Source organism: Gastrolobium bilobum, unplaced genomic scaffold (assembly GCF_033153095.1).
Source record: "Gastrolobium bilobum isolate Gb01-03AN ecotype WA unplaced genomic scaffold, APGP_CSIRO_Gbil_v1 utg1570, whole genome shotgun sequence".
NCBI lineage: Eukaryota > Viridiplantae > Streptophyta > Magnoliopsida > Fabales > Fabaceae > Gastrolobium > Gastrolobium bilobum.
In genome coordinates, this window is record NW_026897563.1 from 30,680 (window position 1) to 50,795 (window position 20,116).

Sequence of the window (20,116 nt, forward strand, 5' to 3'; positions counted from 1 at the left end):
TACATCAGCACTAACAATAGAGCAAAGCATAACAGAGAAGGCGAGGAAATATAAGACATCATCAGCAATTTCCGTATGACGAAACCTGCAACAACAATCCCTGAACTGAGTACTGTTGCCTCGCTCGTGGATCTGTTGAAGACAAAACAGAAAAGTAAACTTAAACAACATAAAAGATGAAATCAACGGAAAAAGGCGAAATGAGTGATCTGCAATTAGGAGCATATATATTGCCGATCTGAGTAGAATGAAAAAGCAACAGACGTTGCAGATGCCATTCTCTCTAACATTATCAGCTTACAAGTATTTATCGAAATGAGAGGTATACAATTGAAATGACCCCCTTTTTGCAACTTTCTGAAACCCTAAACAGTTCTATGTGTAGAAGGGTGAAGGCAGCTATAAATTTACTAAGGGGCGGCGTGGGCTGTGTGATTTTTTAACTTCAACCATTTTATCGCAGAATATATAGGTAAGCGGCGTTTGGAATTTGGAAAAGGATGAATTTTATCTAGAAATTATGATTACTAAAAATATGATAGAAAAATAAGATTTTTAAAAATATGATAAAAAAATTATTTGGTAGATTAGAATTTTACAAAAAATATTTGATGAAATTTACTGAGTCTATATTTAGTTGATTATAAAAAATTACTGAAAATTTGGTGTGATATTATAAATATACCTCTCACTTTGGTATTTTCTTCAACCATTAGTAAGATTATTTTTGTCATATTTTTCAAACATACAATGTCATCACCTTTTTCTTCAACCACTTTCCCAGCAATTCAATAATACCACCAGTAATTTTTATCCAAGTTTTACACATAAAATATTTCACTTTATTGGGTAAATTTTTTTATAAACATTACCAAACATGGACATCATGGGAATCCAAAAAAAAAATTCTCTGTCAAACACCCCCTTAAACGACTCTCTTAGGGGGGTGTTTGGTTGAGGAGAAATTTTTATGAATAATAGAAAAATGTGATTACTAGGGAAATGGTTGAAAAGTGAGTTTGGTAGGAAAATGTAAAAAAAGTTGTTTGGTTGGGAAAAATTTTACTGGGGAAATTAGGTAACTTTTGTAAAGTCTATGTTTGGCTTTCAGTAAAATATAGATGGGAAAATAATTGATATTTACAAAAATAACCTTGTTTTTAAAAAAATTTCAATCAGTCATGCGGCAAAAACTCTTGTAGTTTTGTTTCTGGTTTACATTATAATTTGGATCACTGGATTTAAACATGTTAAAAACTCTTGACATTGCAAAAACTGTTCAACCGCTTAACTCTAACTTGCTTACTATTTGAGTCAAAACTTCGTGAATGATATAATAATCTCGATCAATGGTCATATTTTTATTTAATTGTTGTGCGGCTTGTTAAGGTTTGTCTTTATTTAGACAGCATAGGAATCCAGAAAGCAACATATATATATATATCCAAATCCAAGGTGTGATTAACTGAAAATGCCTATGAAGGTGAAGAGACAACTTCTTTTTCAACTAAAGAGGAACCTTCTGAGAAAGATGCATCTTTAACATAAAAGGGTTCAATTGATTTCAGGCCAGATGGTGTATTGCAATTAACTGAAAGAGGCATTTTCAACTAATCAGAACTTGACGATGAAGTGTTGGTGAATTGCAATTGAATTTTGGACTGTTACTGCATAGAAAACGAGGAAAAGGATTTAATGTGCCAAGAGGAGATGGTGGCAATGATGAAGCAAAAGTATCTTTTGCCCTACCTAATACCGCTTATCAAAGGGTACACTAGTCAATTGGTTATTAAACATTGTGAGTAAATAGGTAGCAAAAGCACAATACCACCTATAAAAAGGGAAACCTTCGCCTGCTATTTGACACAGATATATAGCCAAATCAGTTTCATAGCAATATCATTTACATAGCCAAATTTTGAAAATCCTTCAACCAAACCTAGTCATCTTATAATCCCACTTCACACTTCCCTATCTTTTTCATCAAAATCCCCCAACCAAACACATCCTTAGGAGTTAGGACAAAGGGAAATATTTGATATGCACCCGGTGCACAAAAAATACAATGGGACAAGCCAATGAAAAGCATGCATTCTCTCAAAAGTTGTACGGATGAAAGAGAAAGTCAAACTTTTGATCCATGTGTCATGAGTTGAATGGGAGGTCTATGTGTTCCCAGTCTACTATAAATGTTCTCAGGACAAAGAGCACCTGAGTTACTGTTTGTATCCTTTTATTTTTAGATTTTTTTTTGTTTATAAGCAGAAGTTAGAGGAAGTAAATTTTGATAAAAAAAACTCTTATAATAAAAAATTCTTTGTTTTATAATAAAAAAATTCAAAAGTCAAAAATTCCTGCTATGAACTTTTTTTTAATTTCTTATCAACTTTTTTTGAATAAATTTTTTTTTAAATGAAAATACATAGAGATAGATGAGAGAAAGGTTTTTCTTGAAATATATGATTTTAAATAATTTTTAAATTAAAAATTTTATCTAATCACCAAAAAGTTTTTATCTTTTTTTAAGCACTTTTCTTAGTTTTAACTTAAAAGTAACTTTTAGTTTTTTTAAAAAAAAATTCAAACATTTAGTACAATATTTAAATAATAAAGTATATAAAGTTAGAAATTATTTATTGTTTATTCATAAAATTTTAAAAATACGAATTAAAGATGTTTTTAATGTATACATTTTAAAACAAATTATATCATTTAAAAATTTATTTGTTATATAAAATATATTAGTTATAATTTATTATTAATTTTTTAAATTATTATTTAGCATTTATCGTTTCTAATATTAAATCAAAATAAAAAGTAATATAAAAAGAGAGATTATAATAATAGAAAAGCAAACAGTGTGTAAATTTCAGCTTTCATATCGGAGTAAAATTTGAAAATTACTTAATTATGTTCTATATAAAAAAATTATTGCCAATGATGTGGCCATCTTTCGCTTTTATCGTATTGCACATATGGCATAAAAAATATTTTTATATTTATTTATCATAATTATGCACTTCTTTGTATATAAGTAAGTAGTCAAACTCGTGTTTTTTCATTGTTTTTTTATACCAAATTGAAATACAAGTTTTGAAGTAATCCCACCTACTTTCACTTTCTTTTGAGGGCAGGGCAATGTATATATGTGCATTTTTATGTGCAGTTATAGAAAGTCAGCTAGATCGTAATTATGTTAGAAAATGACGAGTAATCACTTAATATGTTTAGTAATGGATTTGTTTATTTTATCAAATGATGCATATGTTCGCTCCTCTCTAGTATCATCTTTACTCCTCTCTAGTACCATCTTTACGAAAAATTTAAAAGTCTTAATCATGAACTCACTTCAATAAAATATACCTGTGATTTATAATAATAAAAAAAAAATTATTTTATGCAGCATCAGATTACATTGATACTTATCTAGTAGTCAATCATCACACTTTATATCAATAAAATTTATATAAAGATACATAATGGTCCCTTTATTTGCTAAAAACAAAAAAATCTATACTTTGCATGTGATATCAATAAAATTTCGGATTTTAAAATATAGAACCTTCAGGCACAAATAAAAAGTTTAGACAACAAAAGCTCGAACTTTTTCTTTTGTTTAAAAACAATAACAATGACTCAATGATAGCCAATAGGGGCTGGAGCCTCTTTTAATTTCTTTCCTTCATGGTGCATATCCTGCACGAAGAAAAACACAGCATTCAGAACGAAGTCAAACCAAAATAAGAGGAATCAATTAAGAGTGTTTGATGAACATGTCTATTAAGAGACGAAATCAACACTCACAGAAGCAAAGTGGTTAACATCCCTATGGTGAGCCTCGTCAGCGTGAATCACTGTGATAAAATCCTTGACAGTTGCATCCTTGGGAAGTCTCCATAGTCAATTGCAATGGCAGGAGCAGGGACATTTTCTACTTTACCACTCTCAATTGCATTCAAATGCTGCGTATATGAAATCACAGCCTCTTCCAGTCTTCCTCCAAGTACCCAACAAACCGTTGTGCTGCTTTTGGAGATATGAGATAAAACACAGAGAAGGAATTGAAGAAAACTCCCTGTGCTGCAAGAACCAACAACCTCTCATATTCACAAGCCTCCGCAAAGGTCATCAGGTGCATCCTCTCATTCTCTGCTTCCTCAAGCAATGCTTTGATCCACCCCCACTATGCTGAAACTTTCTTAGAGACTTTAAGTGCAGCAGCATCCCTCCCACCATTCCAGGAACACCCCAATGTATTCGGGTCCTCAAACTCATGCTAACAATCATCTCCTCCCCAAGTCCCGTGGCAAGACAGAGTGACCCGAAACCCCCCACACTTTTTGTTCCCGTGGCTTCAATGTTTCTGAAATAACAAATCAGAACATTAGTAATATTCACAAAATTGCAAATACTTAATTGGGCCAATTCTTTATAATTTGGGGCTATTTCACTTGCAAATTGAGTCATTAACAGCACAACAAAACTCAAAATATTGGTGTTAAACAATGTAAAATTTAAAACTAAAAAAGATCCTAGACCTACCTCATCATTGCCAACCACCATCGTCATTGAGCTTCCTCTTTCCCTGGGACATTTTTCTGTTTTCTAAAGATTCAAGTACATGCCCCATACTAACTTTGATTGAATCCAATGCCTTTTGATTCAAATCAAATTGATCATCCCATATCTTCTCATTAAAATCAAATTTATCTTCAATCTTACCCATTCTCGAATTCAAACGATTTTCAATCTCAGCCATTTCTGCCCGACATTGAGCGTGGGGTTGATTTTTCAGATTATTATCTTCAGGGAAGGTTTTGACAACTTGAGTTGCTTGCACATAATCATTATCTTCAAGGGGGGTTTCGGGAACTATAGACGGCGATGGTTCGTAACACATGGATGCAGCACTACCGAATTTATTTAGTTGTTTATACAAAGAAAAAACATTTAGAAATAAAGTAACGTTCGGAAACTTACGGTTTTTCAAATCTCTTATTCTGCTTCGGGAAGGCATTTGCTGAAAACAAAAACAAACAAAAATTATATTTTATGCCTGAAATGCATAAAGTAAACTCTCACAAAAAACTAACTTACAGATTCAGCTCTATCCCAAGCAGAAGGGCCAAAAAGAAAACCAAATTCATAATCAATAGATATTCCAAAATGAAGTAACATCATTATCACATCGTATTCAGCAACATAGCTGAAAAAAATATCTCTAATAAACTCCGCACCAACATGCATGCCGGTAATTGAATCATTATACATCTTGGTCATTAAATTCCATGTAGGCATGTCCCAGTCAACACCTTCGCAAGCCGACATCTTCATCTCAAAGATTTCCAACAATAGTACTTCATCTACTGTTCTTGCTGGCAGACTACTGAGAGAAGTTTTTATCAATTTTATTAAATTATAAAAAAATTAAATAAATATATATTTAAAAAAAAATTAAACAAATATAACATTAAAATAAACAAAAGCCCCCAAATTTACCCCCCTTATCGAACCCTTAAAAATAAAACCACACACAATATAAATTACATGCACCAGAGGCAATGGTCGAGAGAGATACCTGCCTCCATCCTCGATTAAAATTAGTGGAAAAATTATTTTGGTTTCTATTTTGGTTTCCCACATAAAACACAGATTCTGGGTTGGATGGGCAGCTATCATACAAATGGGGCCCACCACAGCAAACACAAGTTACACTTGTGTTTATTGCGTTAACTTGAGGTTGGGTCACAGGTATTTGAGGTGTAGGTACAGGAACTTGGGTTTGGGACAATCTTGCCTCAATGGTTTGTCCTTGGGTTCTCACTAAATTGGACAATGCATCAAACTTGGCTGAAAGGGCTGTTACAGGGTCTATCTCATGTAAACCAGCCGAGTCCTTGGCTGATTTCTCTCTTCAGGCCATTGGGCATAATTTTGAGTCATTTGTTCTAACAACTCATGGGCTTGGTTAAAGGACATAGTCATAAACACGCCATTAGCAGCAGAATCTGCCAAGGCCCTGTTTTGAGTATTCAGGCCATTGTAAAGGGTTTGTAACACTGCCCAAGAGGGCAAACCATGGTTGGGGCATTGCTTAAGAAGGTTCTTGTACCTCTCCCACACATCCACTAATGTCTCACCATCCCTCTGCATGAAGTTAGCAATATCACCTCTAGTTTGCAATATCTTATTGGAGGGGGAAAATTTCATGATGAATTTCTCAGCAAGGGTGTGCCAATTGGTTATGGAGTTGGATGGAAAGGAGTTCAACCACTCTTTGGCTTTGTCAGCCAGTGAATGAGGGAAAAGCTTCAATCTTAGCACATCATCCGAGATGTTGGGATTCCTAAAAGTGTTGGCCACTTCTATGAAATTTCTAAGGTGCTTGTGTGGGTCTTCCATCAACAACCCATGGAACTGCCCCATGTTTTAGAGCATGGTGAACATCACCGGTTCTAGCTTAAAGGGCACTCCATTCACAGGTTGAGCTATGCTTGGATCTAACTCATCCAACACAAGTATGATGAAGTCCATCATGGACCTATCATTGTCATTTATGACATGTGGGTTTTGTATCCTTTGTATTTCGTCCTCATTCCCATTTCCATCTCCATTTCCTACATTCTCCATCTCTTCGAAATTTGGGATTGGGATTTGCCTTTGGGCTCTTCTCCTAACTCTAAAGGTCCTCTAAGGTTCTGGGTCAAATGATTCTATGAACGGGTGTGGAGTTGCACTCATGCACCCTTTTTAACTAAAACAGGTAAACCTGACTTAGCTAAAACACCTAGATTACTAACCAATTTTTATGCAAAACAAGCAAAAAATAAACAAACAAGAACCTGCAAAAAGAAAAGTCCCAAGACAGTTCACAGCTTTGCAGCTTTATAAGGCATACTCACTAACAGAGTGAGACTGATAATTAAAATAAAACTCTAACTACAAAATTATGAAATAAAATAACAACTATGAACTATTAGACTCAAAAAAAAATTTAAATGACATAAAAAAAAACAGAATATGAACAGCACAAAGTTTTAAGCTATTAATATTCACGAACTACAGTAACACACCTAAAACAGAATTCAAATTAAGTTAAACTAAAAACAGCAAAAATAAGCAATTCAGAAATAGCAAATATACGCGACAACAAATAATATACGCCTCGATCCCCGGCAACGGCGCCAAAAACTTGTTGCCTTGCTAACAGTTGTGCAAGTATACGCGACAACAAATAATATAGGGCTTTTGTGAGTCCCAGTTATCGTTCCCACAAGGATCTTTGCGTTCTAACTTGAAATAAATTGGTGATTGCTAAAAGAACTAAAAATAAAAACAAATAAAATTAAATGCTACTACTGATCTCAACTAGTGTACTGAAAATGTTTTTGTGGAAATTTTCTCTTCTTAAAACAGTGATCTTAGTTGATGAAAGGATCTTTTGAACTGTTGCCTAGAAAAATGACTAAACTAAAAGACTTGTAAAATATTTATTTTTAATGATTTTCTTTTAAGATTTAAAAGAGAAAAATAATTTCGAAGTTAAACAAATTCAACAAGTGACAAAGATTGGTTTTAAAATCAGTATTTGGAAATGAGTTGGGTTTTCAATTTCCCCTTCACTCAAATGTCATTAGGATGCTTTAATAGAAAACAGAAAATGTTTTCAGCTTAACGAAAATACTAGAGTAATTGTTGTTTCCCAACATCAATTTTCTTCCACCGACAACAGTTGGCATATCCCTATGTTACTGTTGTCTTACGACTTTGAGACACCATTTTCACAAGTTACATGGGGGTAACTCCATCCCTGAAGCCATACCCATTGAGAGAGATTTTTCTCTCAACCTTCCATGTGCTCACAGTGGGGTCTAGTGTGAGTTATTTCCCAATACTCTCACACCACTAAGACCTGACTATGTGTGATCATCACATAACAAACTCAGAAATAAACATGCGCAGTAAACAAGCTGAAAAAAACAACCCTGTAAACATTAAACCATCATCTACTAGCAGTGAGTTCTGGGTACTTTGTCCAACCCAACTCTCAGAAAAATTAGCTCATCACCACAGGTTGATGAGCTAAAATACAACAAGTGTTCATAATGGAAATAGAAACTTTAAAAGGTACTGGAAATAAAAAAACTCACGAACTATCAACAGCCGATAGTCCTGACCACAGTGCTCATAAAATTTACAAAATAAAAATACTACAAATAAAGACAGAAAAACTAAAAATATTCTCAAAGAGCAGAAAAATAAAATCAGCGAAGAGAAGAGAGGTAGGGAGAGAATGTCCTACAAAATGCCCTTTGTCCCTTTCTTATAGCTGCTCCAAAATCAGCTCTCCCAAATGTACGCTCCTTGCTTCCATCGATCGTGGGTGTCCCTTGCACGATTCAGCAACACACTTTAAAAGTAGCTCCAGCCACTAACGATATCCAGCTCATCAACTCTTTTGGATTTTTCTGTATTGATCCAAAAATCGATTAGGTCTTGTGTGGGTTGGTTCGATTAAGAATTGAACCGTGATCGAGGGTTAGGGTTCTGTGTCTTGAGTGAAAATCAGAGGGTGTTTTGGTGAGGGGAATCTGGAAGGAACGGTTGAGATGAAGGTCTAGATGGAAAGGGGTTTTTTTGGACGGTTTGAGAGCTAGGGTTTTTTTTCTTCTTTCTTTGTTTCTGATCTATCTCTTACGATTCTGATCTGTCCCTTTTGCTCCTCTTTCTTTTCTTCTTTTCAATTTTTCTTTTCTTTCCTTCTTTGGGCCGCTGATGGATTAAATTTCCTGGCCCATTCTCTTCTTGTCTTCTTTTCTTTTCTTCCAATTCTGATTTGTCTTTTCTTTCTTTCCTCATTTTCGGGCTTCTGATCAGCAAAATAATGGCTCAATTTTGCTTTAGTCTTTTTGCATAGAGAATCATAACCAATTGGGCCTAAAACACAAAAGAAATCAGCCCATTGATATTTTTAACCAACAAAAGACAATTCACACAAAGTTGGGATATTTTATTCACAAAATCAATTCATTTCCCTTCATTTGCAATATAATCCATATGTTCTAAGTCTCAATTAAGAGACTTATCAGTTAGTATTAAGCAAATGACATCATTGTCCAAATAAAAGATACACATTTAACATATATTATACTCGTAAAGCTAAACTAGAATGTATGTTAATCATGAAATTAAATTAAATTAATAAATAAATAAATTTACCATGCTAGCGTATAAGATAAGTTGGATGCAAACACTTACCCCGTTTAATCAAAGAAATCACAGCCGTTGAAAATTCACATCAGCTCAAACAATAGAGCAAAGCATAACAGAGATGGCGAGGAAATATAAGACATCATCGATTTCCATCTGAAGACAAAACAACACAGTAAACTTAAACAACATAAACGATGCCAAAAAAAGAGATGCAATCAACGGAGAAAGGCAAAACGAGTTATATGCAATTAGCAGTATATATAGTACCCATCTGAGTAGAATGAAATAGCAACAGATATTGTAGATGCCATTTTCCCTAACATCGTCACCTTACAAGTATTTATCTAAATGAGAGGTAGATAACTGAAACGCCCCCCTTTGTGCAACTTTCTGAAACCCTAAACAGTTCTATGTGTAGAAAGGTAAAGACAGCTATAAATTTACGAAAGGGCGGGGTGGGCCTGTGTGATTTTTTTTTTCACTTTCACCATTTTATCTTGGCCCATAATATATCGCTCGGTGACTCTTGAAGGACAATTACCCATTAGTAGCGAGTTAATCCAATTTAAATAATAAAGTATATAAAGTTAGACATTATTTATTGTTTATTCATAAAATTTTAAAAATATAAATTAAAGATGTTTTTCTAATTTTAAAATTTATTTATGTTATATAAAATATATTTATTATAATTTATTATTAATTTGTTTAAATTACTATTTAGCATTGATCATTTCTAATATTAAATCTAAATAAAAATTAATATAATAAAAGAGATTATAATAATAAAAAGACAAACAATGTGTAAATTTCAGTTTCGTATCGGAGTAAAACTTAAAAGTTACTTAATTATGGCCTATATAAAAAAAGGAAAAATATTTGTCCTTTTAAATGACATAATTTGTGTCATTTTACTCTTACAAATAGGTGGGACTTATACCTTTATATTTTTTGTCAAATCTCTCTCCTACTTTATCTATCTCTTTTTCTCACTTAAAATGACAAAATTTTACGTCCTTTAAAATGATATACACTTTTTCCATAAAAAAATTATTACCAATGATGTGACCATCTCTTCTTTTTTGGAGATAATGTGGCGGCCATCTTTCGCTTTTCTCGTATTGCACAAATGGCATAAAAAATAATTTTATATTCCAAATTATAATTTGAGTAAAGATTTTTTTTGATCCCTAACAAAAAAATACGGTCCCCACTTTAGTCCTTTACAAAAGTAAATTAGTCAGTTAGTCCCTAACAAATTCAAGGTTGACCTATTTTAGTCCTTTTGAGAGACTAATATGGGTCCTTTTTTTTGTAATAAATATGGGTCTTTTTTAATTTGTGAGGGACTATGATTTCAAGTAAATAGGTCCACTTTGAATTTGTTAGGGACTAACTGACTAATTTATTTTTGTAAAGGACTAAAGTGGAGACCGTGTTTTTTGTTAGGGACTAAAAAAAGTATTTAGTCTTATAATTTTGTGTATTTATCATAATTACATACTTCTCTGTATATAAGTAGTCAAACTTGTATTCTCTCATTGTTTTTTTATACCAATTTGAAATACAAGTTTTTAAGTAATTGCACCTATTTTCACTTTCTTTTGGGGTAAGGGCAATGTACATATGTGCTCAATTGTGCGGTGGAGCAACAATTTTTATGTCTAGTGATGACTTTCTCGAAAGGCACCTAGATCCTAATTATGTTAGAAAATGACAGGTAATCATTTAGTATGTTTAGTGATGAATTTGTTTACTATATATAGTATCAGGTTAAATTGAGACTTATCTTGTAGTCAATCATGACTCTTTACATCGCGTTCGGTTTTTTAGTGTTACCTAATGGTCCCTTCGATTTGCTAAATAAAAATAATAATAATCAATACTTTGCATTTGATATCAATAAAATTTCTGATTCTAAAATGCACACTGAAAACACATTTTATTCAACCTTCAGGCACAATTTAAAAGTTTAGACAACAATAGCTAGAACTTTTTTTTTTTTTTTTTGTTTAAAAACAATAACAATGACTCAATGATAACCAATAGGAGCTGGAGCCTCTTTTAATTCCTTTCCTTGATGGTGAATATCCTGCACGAAGAAAAACAGAGCATTCAGAACAAAGTTAAACCAAATTAAGAGGAAACAATAGAAAGAGTGTTTGATGAACATGTCTATTAAGAGACAAAATTGACACTCACAGAAGCAAAGTGGTTAACATCCCTATGGTGAGCCTCATCAGCGCGAATCACAGTGATAACATCCTTGAGAGTTGCATCCTTGGGAAGCCTCCAGTAATCAATTGCAATGGCAGGAGCAGGGACATTTTCTACTTTACCACTCTCAATTGCATTCAAATGATGTGTATATGAAATCACAGCCTCTTCCTCCAAATACCCAACAAACCGATGTGCCGCTTTTGGAGAGATGAGATAAAACACAAAGAAAGCATTGAAGAAAACTCCCTGTGCAGCAACAACCAACAACCTCTCATGCCAGCTTGGTTTCACAAGCTCCGCAAAGGTCATCAGGTGCATCCTCTCATTCTCTGCTTCCTCAAGCAATGCTTTGACCCACCCCCCACTATGCTGAAACTTTCTTAGAGACTTTAAGTGCAGCAGCATCCCTCCCACCATTCCAGGAACACCTGCAATCGTTTCCAGCATTATCGCATGGCACCCATACCGCTCCTGAAAGTACAATTCATATCAAACCCATATGAATATCAAAATTTCTTACATACTTCATGGAAAGGTTTACATTTTAGTGCAACATGTTGAACTAGTGAGTCGGTGTTTTAAATTCTATACCATTGAAATTTGTTAAATTCCTGTTGAGTTGAATTAGTTAGTTGTCATCTATAACAACCAAATCAAACACAGGATCACGAGTTCAATCATCATCACCTTACTTTATAATAGAATTTATATCAGTACAAAGTAGAATCAAAAAATAAATATGTACAATATTCATGTTTCAAGCTTATAAGTTTAAATATAATATAAAACATTGAAAACTCATTTCTTATAAGTTTAAATATTTTTGGTTGAATTATTTCTTTACTTAAATAATAATCTAAAATTTGGGATACTAGTGATTACACATTAAATTTAGCATGATCAAGTACAAATACAACTAACGAAAACAGCAATAGAATTCAATTAGTCACTTTTATACATTTATTGATTGTAGTACAATTCTTATCATAATACACACCTGGAAGTACAAATCTGAGAGAACCCTAAGAAACTTAACAGCCCTGAAAGCAACCTTGTCCGTAAACGACTTTGGTGCGTGATGCTTGGTCACGTCTATTGACATATCTGCACGATAACTGTCCCATGGCTGCGAGAGACATCATAGAAATATATTCAGACATCATCAAAATATATAACATGCTCATCATATATATACCGTTGTTTTGTTCCATTCAAAGACCGATCCTTACCATGAAACAGTTCCATGGCCACGCAGTACCATCCTCCCTCTGAACCTTGGACCTCGAGATCCCCCAGTAACTCGAAACGACAGCGTTGCTGTTGCTGCTGTTGTCGTTGACCTTGTTCTTTTTCTCCTCCTCCTCTGACTGCTGATCCTTTATCTCTGGCAGGGTCGACATCCTCCTCCAGTAGAAGCTTCCAAACGCGCCGCCACCATGCTGGTGTCTCGGCTCTACGATCGCCGCCGTTGAGAAGTGGCGGTGGTAGTTCCGGCCACCGCCAAGCAGAGCTCGTGCTGCTGACCTTACTAGAGTATGCTTCATGCTGAATCTTGATCTATGGGTGAAGAAAGTAATTCACAATTGAATATTTAAATATAAAGTGTGTATTTTACTTTCGTATTCAATTTTGAATTTGGAACATGATGAAGTGAAGGGAGAAGAAAAAGAAAGAGAAGGGAAGGTCACAGGGAAAAGACTCAGACGCTTATGACTTTGATTATGAGCTGTTTGATTGATTAATTTGACGGCGATGATTAACTTGCGACATTGTTGGAAACGTTGATCAACGCTTAGAACATAACTGACCTTGTATGTTGTTGACGTGGCGGCAATCATTCGAGCTTGGTGACTTTTCTCTTCTGTTGAATTTTATTTTGCGTCTTTCATAAGAGTGAAAAATGTTTATTCATCCAAAATGATATTATTTTAGTATTAAAATCTTACAAAATTATAAATATAAAATTTATTATAATTTTAAAATAAATTAAAATTATAAAAAATCATAATTTTTTCTCCAAAGTAACATTGTATTAAATTTATTGCAGATAATTTATTTGCAGTAACTACAAAAAAAAAAATGAACCCTTCATAAAAATACACAATTTATTTTAATCTCTAAAAAAAATGGTGACTTTATCTTGCGTGATCAACTCTACAGCTGACCCAAAATATCCTCAGGTGAGAGGATCTAAGTAAGGAGAAGCCAAATCAGACATAAAGATTTCCAAAAAATTGTGAATATTATGTTGTGTGCTAATAAGCAGCCTAATAAGACTATATTTATTTTTTTAATTTTACTTTTAAAAGGTAAGAGAATTTGTTTTAATTAAACAAGGAATACCTGTAAAAAAAAGTAACAAATGTATAATTTTGTTTTTGGTTTTAAGATTTAAATGATATTATATTATTGGAAAAAATTATATTTATCACTTTTTTTCTTACCATCCCTTACCACTAATCTTATTATGATTGGATCAAAATTAAATCAATAGTTACCGAATGACATAAGTAAGGGCTAATGATTTAATTTTGATCTAATATTGGTGATAACTTATAAGTATAACCTATTGTATAAATATTGGTAGTTTATGTGGAAACCATTCAAACTCAAATTGGCGTATTATAATTAAGTAATTGCAACCATATGATATTATATATTGAGATATTGATTACAAAAGTACAACTGATTAGTGCGATAAGTAATAATTTGCATATCAGATATGAATCTTCTTAGATTCGTAATACAAAACAGAGCACCTAATTCAATAATATAACCCACAAAAGCAATTAAAAATGATAACAAAATTAATAACTACCAACTCTCGTTAGTTACGAACTTACTTGGTGAAAGCAATATATGATAGCATTCTGGAAATATATGGCCCTTTCTTTTTATGACTTATTTTTTCATTGCGAGCTCGGTACTACCAGCCAATTGCGCTTTTCAAGTAATACATTTTTTCCTAGTATGTTTGAACCCATCGTGAGCAAGCTTCATTAGAGGTAGGCGTAGCTCAAATAATATAGTGATTACCCAGGAAATTATACACATAATATAGTGATTAGTCAGGAAATTATACACTCAATGAGGATTAAGAAATGCAAGAAGATTTAGATGGCCTTCAAGGTGGACTTGAGATAGCGTACCATGGGATGGATTGGGCTTTTCTTGAACAGACTTTAAGGGCCCATTTGCCCATTTGGTATGCGGGATTCTCGGAAATTTTTTAGAAACTGAATTTTTTTAAATTTTTAATTTAAAAATATTATTGTAAACTGAATGTAAAAATTATATTTTTGAGAATTGAGATTCTCGGATAAAAAAAATTTATCTTCTACCAAATGTCCCCTAAATGAAGCTAGATTACTGCCTAAAGTGGTGCAATTAATCATAGAGTGTGTCTTATATGCTACACTAAATGTCGTATGGAATGGTTGTCCAACAAGAATCTTTCAAACGACTAGAGGTATCGGGCAATGTGACCCCTTGTCCCCTTACTTGTTTGATGTTTGTATTGAGAGATTCATCCACCCATTTGTTGAGGGGGATAGGAGAAAGCAGCAACAATCAATAATCTTGAGAAAAGGTGATGGTTGTTAATAATTGGTCGGGAAATTGACCGTACTGATCTCTTTTTAGATATAATATACCTGAATGTTATAGAGTCGAATTTTTTTCCAAACTGCCATAATATTATAGTCGCTGAGATAGTCAGTTACTATGGACTTGACACGTGTCACGTCCACAACGACTGGACAAGCAACTCATTCAACCCAAAGTCGCTATCTAAGGTAGCTATTTTGGTGCAACCAAACCTGCAAGCCGCTGGGGACATGACACGTGTCCCATCCATAGTAACTAACTACCTCAACGATTATAGTGTCGTGGCAGTTTAGAAAAAAATTCTGACTCTGTGACATTCTGGTATATTATATTCAAAAAATGGGTAGTATGGTCAATGTCCCTAATTGGTCCACCTATTTTATGAGAATACTTCACTAATTGAATCAATAATTCATTAATCTAATGCCTTGGCTAAGTTAATTGTATTGGGTATGCCGCATACTTCGCATTCAAATGAGGACTCTTGTTGGCGGGATCAGCAAAAAGCCAATTGTGGTCTCGTAGAGACCTGGTACAATATGAGCCTCTAACTCATTGCTGAGTCGTTATTTATTTTTTCTTAGTAGTTTGGACTTGGGCCCATGAATAGTTGTTGTTAGGGCTTTCTAAATCCTATTTATATTCCTTTGTAAACCAAGTGACTTATAACGAGTGGATGTGAGATGAATATAGTACAGACAAGCTAGACGTAACCTACATTGGGTGAACCAGGATAAACCTCTGTGTGAATTTCTCTTCCCTTTCTCTTTTCATTTTTCGATTTGTGTGTGTTGTGCAATTATCGATTTCCAACATTAGTATCAAGATCTTTGGTTCTGTGATCGGGATTCCTGACTCGTTGATTACTCATTGCTGAGTCATTGCGTTTATTTTTTCTTAATAATTTGGGCTTAGGCCGATGAATAGGTATTGTTAAGATTTTCTAAATCATATTTATACTTCCTTGTAAACTGAGTGACTTGTAACGAGTGGTGGTGAAGTGAATATAATACAGACGAGCTGGACGTAGCCTATATTGGGTGAACCAAGATAAACCTCTGTGTGAATTTCTCTTCCCTTTCTCTTTTCGTTTTCCGATTTGTGTGTTTTGCGCGATTATCGATTTCCAACATATGGCTCTTATAAATTTAATAACTTGATTAAAGTTGATGCTATCATAGATCAATGCCTATTGATTTGAGATGTAGGAGTGTAGTGCCAAAACCAAAAGGAAATAAAAAAAAGGTAAGTAACAAGTAGGATTGTAAATGAGCTAGGTGGCCTCGCGTACATTAGGCCAGGCTCAGCCTATAACATATAGTCAGATTAAACAGATTCAGGCTTTAAAAAAAACATATTTAAGGTGTGCATGACAACCTTCCCGAATTTTTTTTTTTTAATTTCTGTTCTCAGTAACATAAATAGAGAGAAATCTCGTTTGGTAAAACTGATTTATTTTTTTGTTCCAGGAATGAACTGGTTTAATTTTTACGTTGGAGAACAAAAAAAAGAATCAAAAAAAATTCTGCTTCTTTATTCCCGGGCACAAAATGAGAAATGTTTGTCTCTCTCAATCATTCTCCATTACTACCAACATCACCACCACCACCATCCCGACACGACCACCGTCACCATCATCCTACCACCATTGTCGTATCACTACTACTACGATGCCGCCACCACCTTCGCCTCCACCTACCGCCACCATCATCACTATCACCACCACCATCGTCACCAACCACCACCACTACCATCATCGTCACTAACATCACCACCACTGTCAGCAACCACCACCACCATCATCGCAGCCATTGTCGTCACCACCACCACCACCGTTATTATCACCACGTCACCGCCGCCACTACTACCATCACCACTAATACGACGTCACCGCCACCACCACCACACCATATGAAAAGGAAAGTGATGATCCAAAATAAATTATGCTTAATACAAATGATTTTTTATTTTATTAGTTGTTGTGTTATCAAACACAATTCTCATTCTCAAAACAAAAATAAATAGAATATATTATCAAACACGTTTTTTTCTCAGAAACTGTTCCAAGGCACAAAAATACAAAAGAATTAATTGTTTTTAGAATCAATATCATTTAAAAATTAATTTTATTTAAATGATAGTTATAAATATACTTTTGAAATTTTAGGAATTTCATGTCTATATTTAATTATTTTCGAAAAAGTAAAACAATAATTTGTTTATCTCAAAATTACTTTTACAACATAAACATTTAAAAATAAAAATAACTAAATACATGAACTACTTTTAAATTTTTTATTCACCGACGCCGTGCTTTTGGGAGCATAATGTCAAATCCATTCTGTCTTAGCAATTTTTGGACAAGCCCATAAAACTCACGTGGCCTTAAAAGTTAAAGGGAAAAGTGTCTATCATTTAAAATTATACAACTTACATCCTTTCATTCTCATAAAGATGTGGGACCTACACCTTTATTTTTTTTGTCAACTCTCTCTCCTCCTTAATCTATCTCTTTCTCTCTCTTAAAATGACACAACTTTACATCCTTTAAAATTATACACACTTTTCCCAAAGTTAAAATCCTTTTTGCTTTTGGCAGCGTAATGTCAAATCCATTCCGTGCTTTTTTGACAATTTCTTAAAAAATATAAAACTATATATTTCTCAATCTGCTTGATTATATATTTTAAAAAAATATTTTGAATATAAATTTTAAAAAACTGAATTTAAAAATAAAAATAATAAAACTTGTTTAAATATAGTCAGATTTAAAGTTATAAAAAAATTATAATTATTCATAAAAATATCATTAGTAAAGTAATTTAAAATAAAAAAAATTTATTTACAAAAATAACATTAATAAATTCATATATTTATAAAATTGCCACTGCAAATATTAAAAAAAATTGAGAACATTCTTAAATTGTTCTGCGTTTTTAGTTTTTTCGAAAAAGTAATTATTATTTTCAGAATCATTTTTCAAAGCAATTATTTCTAAATCAAATTTTTTTATTTCAAAAACTATTTTTTGAAAATGAAAATCAAATAGACCAGTTATCATTAAATCTCCATCTCTTACCCGAAGTCAAATTCAAAAAAGTCCGCTCTTTAACTTTCGCACCTCAATCTGCACACGTTTAGTTTGTTACCCTCTTGGAAGGTGTGCCTAAGCTATTATATAACAGTTCTTTGCCAACCCAACGAGCTTAGCTCTACACACATTGTATATACACGTAAAAATATATACGGCTCATATACCATATATTATCTTATATTATATATTATTTTATACAATATTATGTAAATACTAAATAGTATTAAATTTTTAAAAAAAATATTTCAATCTGCTTGAATATATATTTTAAAAAATTTAAATATAAATTTTGAAAACTAATTTTAAAAGTAAAAAAACAATAAAACTTGATTGAATATAGTTAGATTTAAAGTTATAAAAAATTATAATTATTTATAAAAACATCATTAATAATATATCGTAATTATAAAATTACCATTTTGAGTAATTTAAGATTAAAAATAATTTGTTTTACAAAAATAACATTAATAAATTCATATATTTATGAAATTGCCACCGCAAATATAAAAAATTCAAAAATAACTCTTGAGAACATTCTTAAATTGTTCTGCTTTTTTAGTTTTTTTAAAAAAGTAATTATTATTTTCAGAATCATTTTTCAAAGCAATTATTTCTAAATTATTTTTTATTTTTTATTTCAAAAACTATTTTTTGAAAATAAAAATCAAACAGACCAGTTATCATTAAATCTCCATCTCTTAGCCTAACTCAAATTCAAAAAAACCCGCTCTTTAACTTTCGCACCTCAATCCGCACACATTTAGAGCCTGTTTAGATCCTTTTATTTTTAAGTTTATAAGCTAAAGTTAAAAAAAGAGATTAAAAAAATAAGTTAAAAGCTGTTTGAAAATTACATAAAAATTTTAGCTTAAAAATTACTTAAAAGCACATATTTCTCTATCTTTATCACTCTTCATTTAAAAAAAAGCACACAATTCAAGAAAAACAGATAAGAGCTAAAAAAAGCTCCTCCTAGGAGCTTTTCGTTATAAGATCTTTTTCCAAAATCTGTTTGACCTAACTTATGCTTATAAGTAACTTTTAACTTAAAAATAAGAGAATCCAAACAGACACTTAGTTTGTTGCTCTCTTGGAAGGTGTGCCTAAATCTATTATATAACAAGCGTAGTGAGCGACTTGGATGTTGTGTGTTTAATTTTTATTTATATATAATAAAAAGAAGCTATTATATAACAGTTCTTTGCCAACCCAACAAGTTCATTTTTGGTACTCCAGAATAGGGGTGTTCGCGGTCTGGATTGGATCAGTTTTGGAAGCAAAACTCATCCGATCCAATCTCTTCGGTTTGATCATGTAATCATCCATTCGGTTTAGATTTTTTTCAAATCCGATCCGATCCGATTCAATTTTTTTCGGTTTAGATTGGATCGATTTTTGGTTTTTTGAATATCCTAAAATTAGTTTCATGATTATTGTACAAAAAATATCTTTTGTATATATTGGCTTTGTAATTTTTTTTTTTGAAATACAAAACTATCAGTAAACAATACTATAGTTGATGAGACGTGACTAAGTTTTTTCTTAGGTTTAGTTGATGAGTTAGTGAGTCGAGTTTAGAAATTTTTGAGCTATAATTGAAAAAATAACAAGTAGATAGAGGATAATTAATATATTGGATCGGTTTGGATTGGATCGGTTTTCATCAACCCATCCGAAAATCGATCCAATCCAATTAAAATTTGCGGTTTTTTTTCGGTTTCCGATTTTTTGATTTTCGGTTTATTCGGTTATCGGTTTTTCGGTTCGGTTTTCGCAGTTTGAATTGGTTTGGATCGATTGATGAACACCCCTACTCCAGAGCACTTTTTCATTACTCAAAAATAAAAAATAAAAATGGGATAGGGTGAAAATAAATATAAAAATAAAGGCAATTTAAATTTTCTTTTTTATATTTGGTAAAAAAAAGCACCAAGTAATCTGTGATCCTCGAACATCGAAAATATTTTCAATCCAACTTGTCAT

General features: G+C 32.5%; 1 protein-coding gene, 1 non-coding gene and 1 pseudogene across 2 annotated transcripts; 1 reads left to right on the forward strand and 2 right to left on the reverse strand.

Annotated features, from left to right (window-relative positions):
• Positions 1 to 3,487: 3,487 nt before the first annotated feature.
• LOC133308103 (alternative oxidase 3, mitochondrial-like) lies at positions 3,488 to 9,612 on the reverse strand (annotated as a pseudogene).
• LOC133308117 (small nucleolar RNA R71) lies at positions 6,074 to 6,179 on the forward strand. The gene has a single exon (XR_009751130.1). It is a non-coding gene; the product is annotated as a small nucleolar RNA R71 (small nucleolar RNA).
• A 1,519-nt stretch (positions 9,613 to 11,131) lies between the features above and the next one.
• On the reverse strand, positions 11,132 to 13,126 carry LOC133308101 (alternative oxidase 3, mitochondrial). Its single transcript, XM_061508693.1, has 4 exons — positions 12,663 to 13,126; positions 12,431 to 12,559; positions 11,416 to 11,904; positions 11,132 to 11,305 (listed from the first exon to the last, which is right to left on the reverse strand). Exons 1-4 carry the CDS (start codon positions 12,975 to 12,977, stop codon positions 11,246 to 11,248), a joined length of 993 nt encoding a protein of 330 aa, XP_061364677.1. The 5' UTR covers positions 12,978 to 13,126; the 3' UTR covers positions 11,132 to 11,245.
• Between the last annotated feature and the right edge of the window lie 6,990 nt (positions 13,127 to 20,116).

Excerpts from the sequence above, each read along its gene's own strand:
- LOC133308101 (XM_061508693.1), bottom strand. The coding sequence starts at position 12,977 with ATGAAGCATACTCTAGTAAGGTCAGCAGCACGAGCTCTGCTTGGCGGT. Across the intron at positions 12,560-12,662 it reads GGCCATGGAACTGTTTCATG|CCATGGGACAGTTATCGTGC; the intron begins GTAAGGATCGGT and ends TGTCTCTCGCAG. Across the intron at positions 11,306-11,415 it reads ATGTTAACCACTTTGCTTCT|GATATTCACCATCAAGGAAA; the intron begins GTGAGTGTCAAT and ends TTCTTCGTGCAG.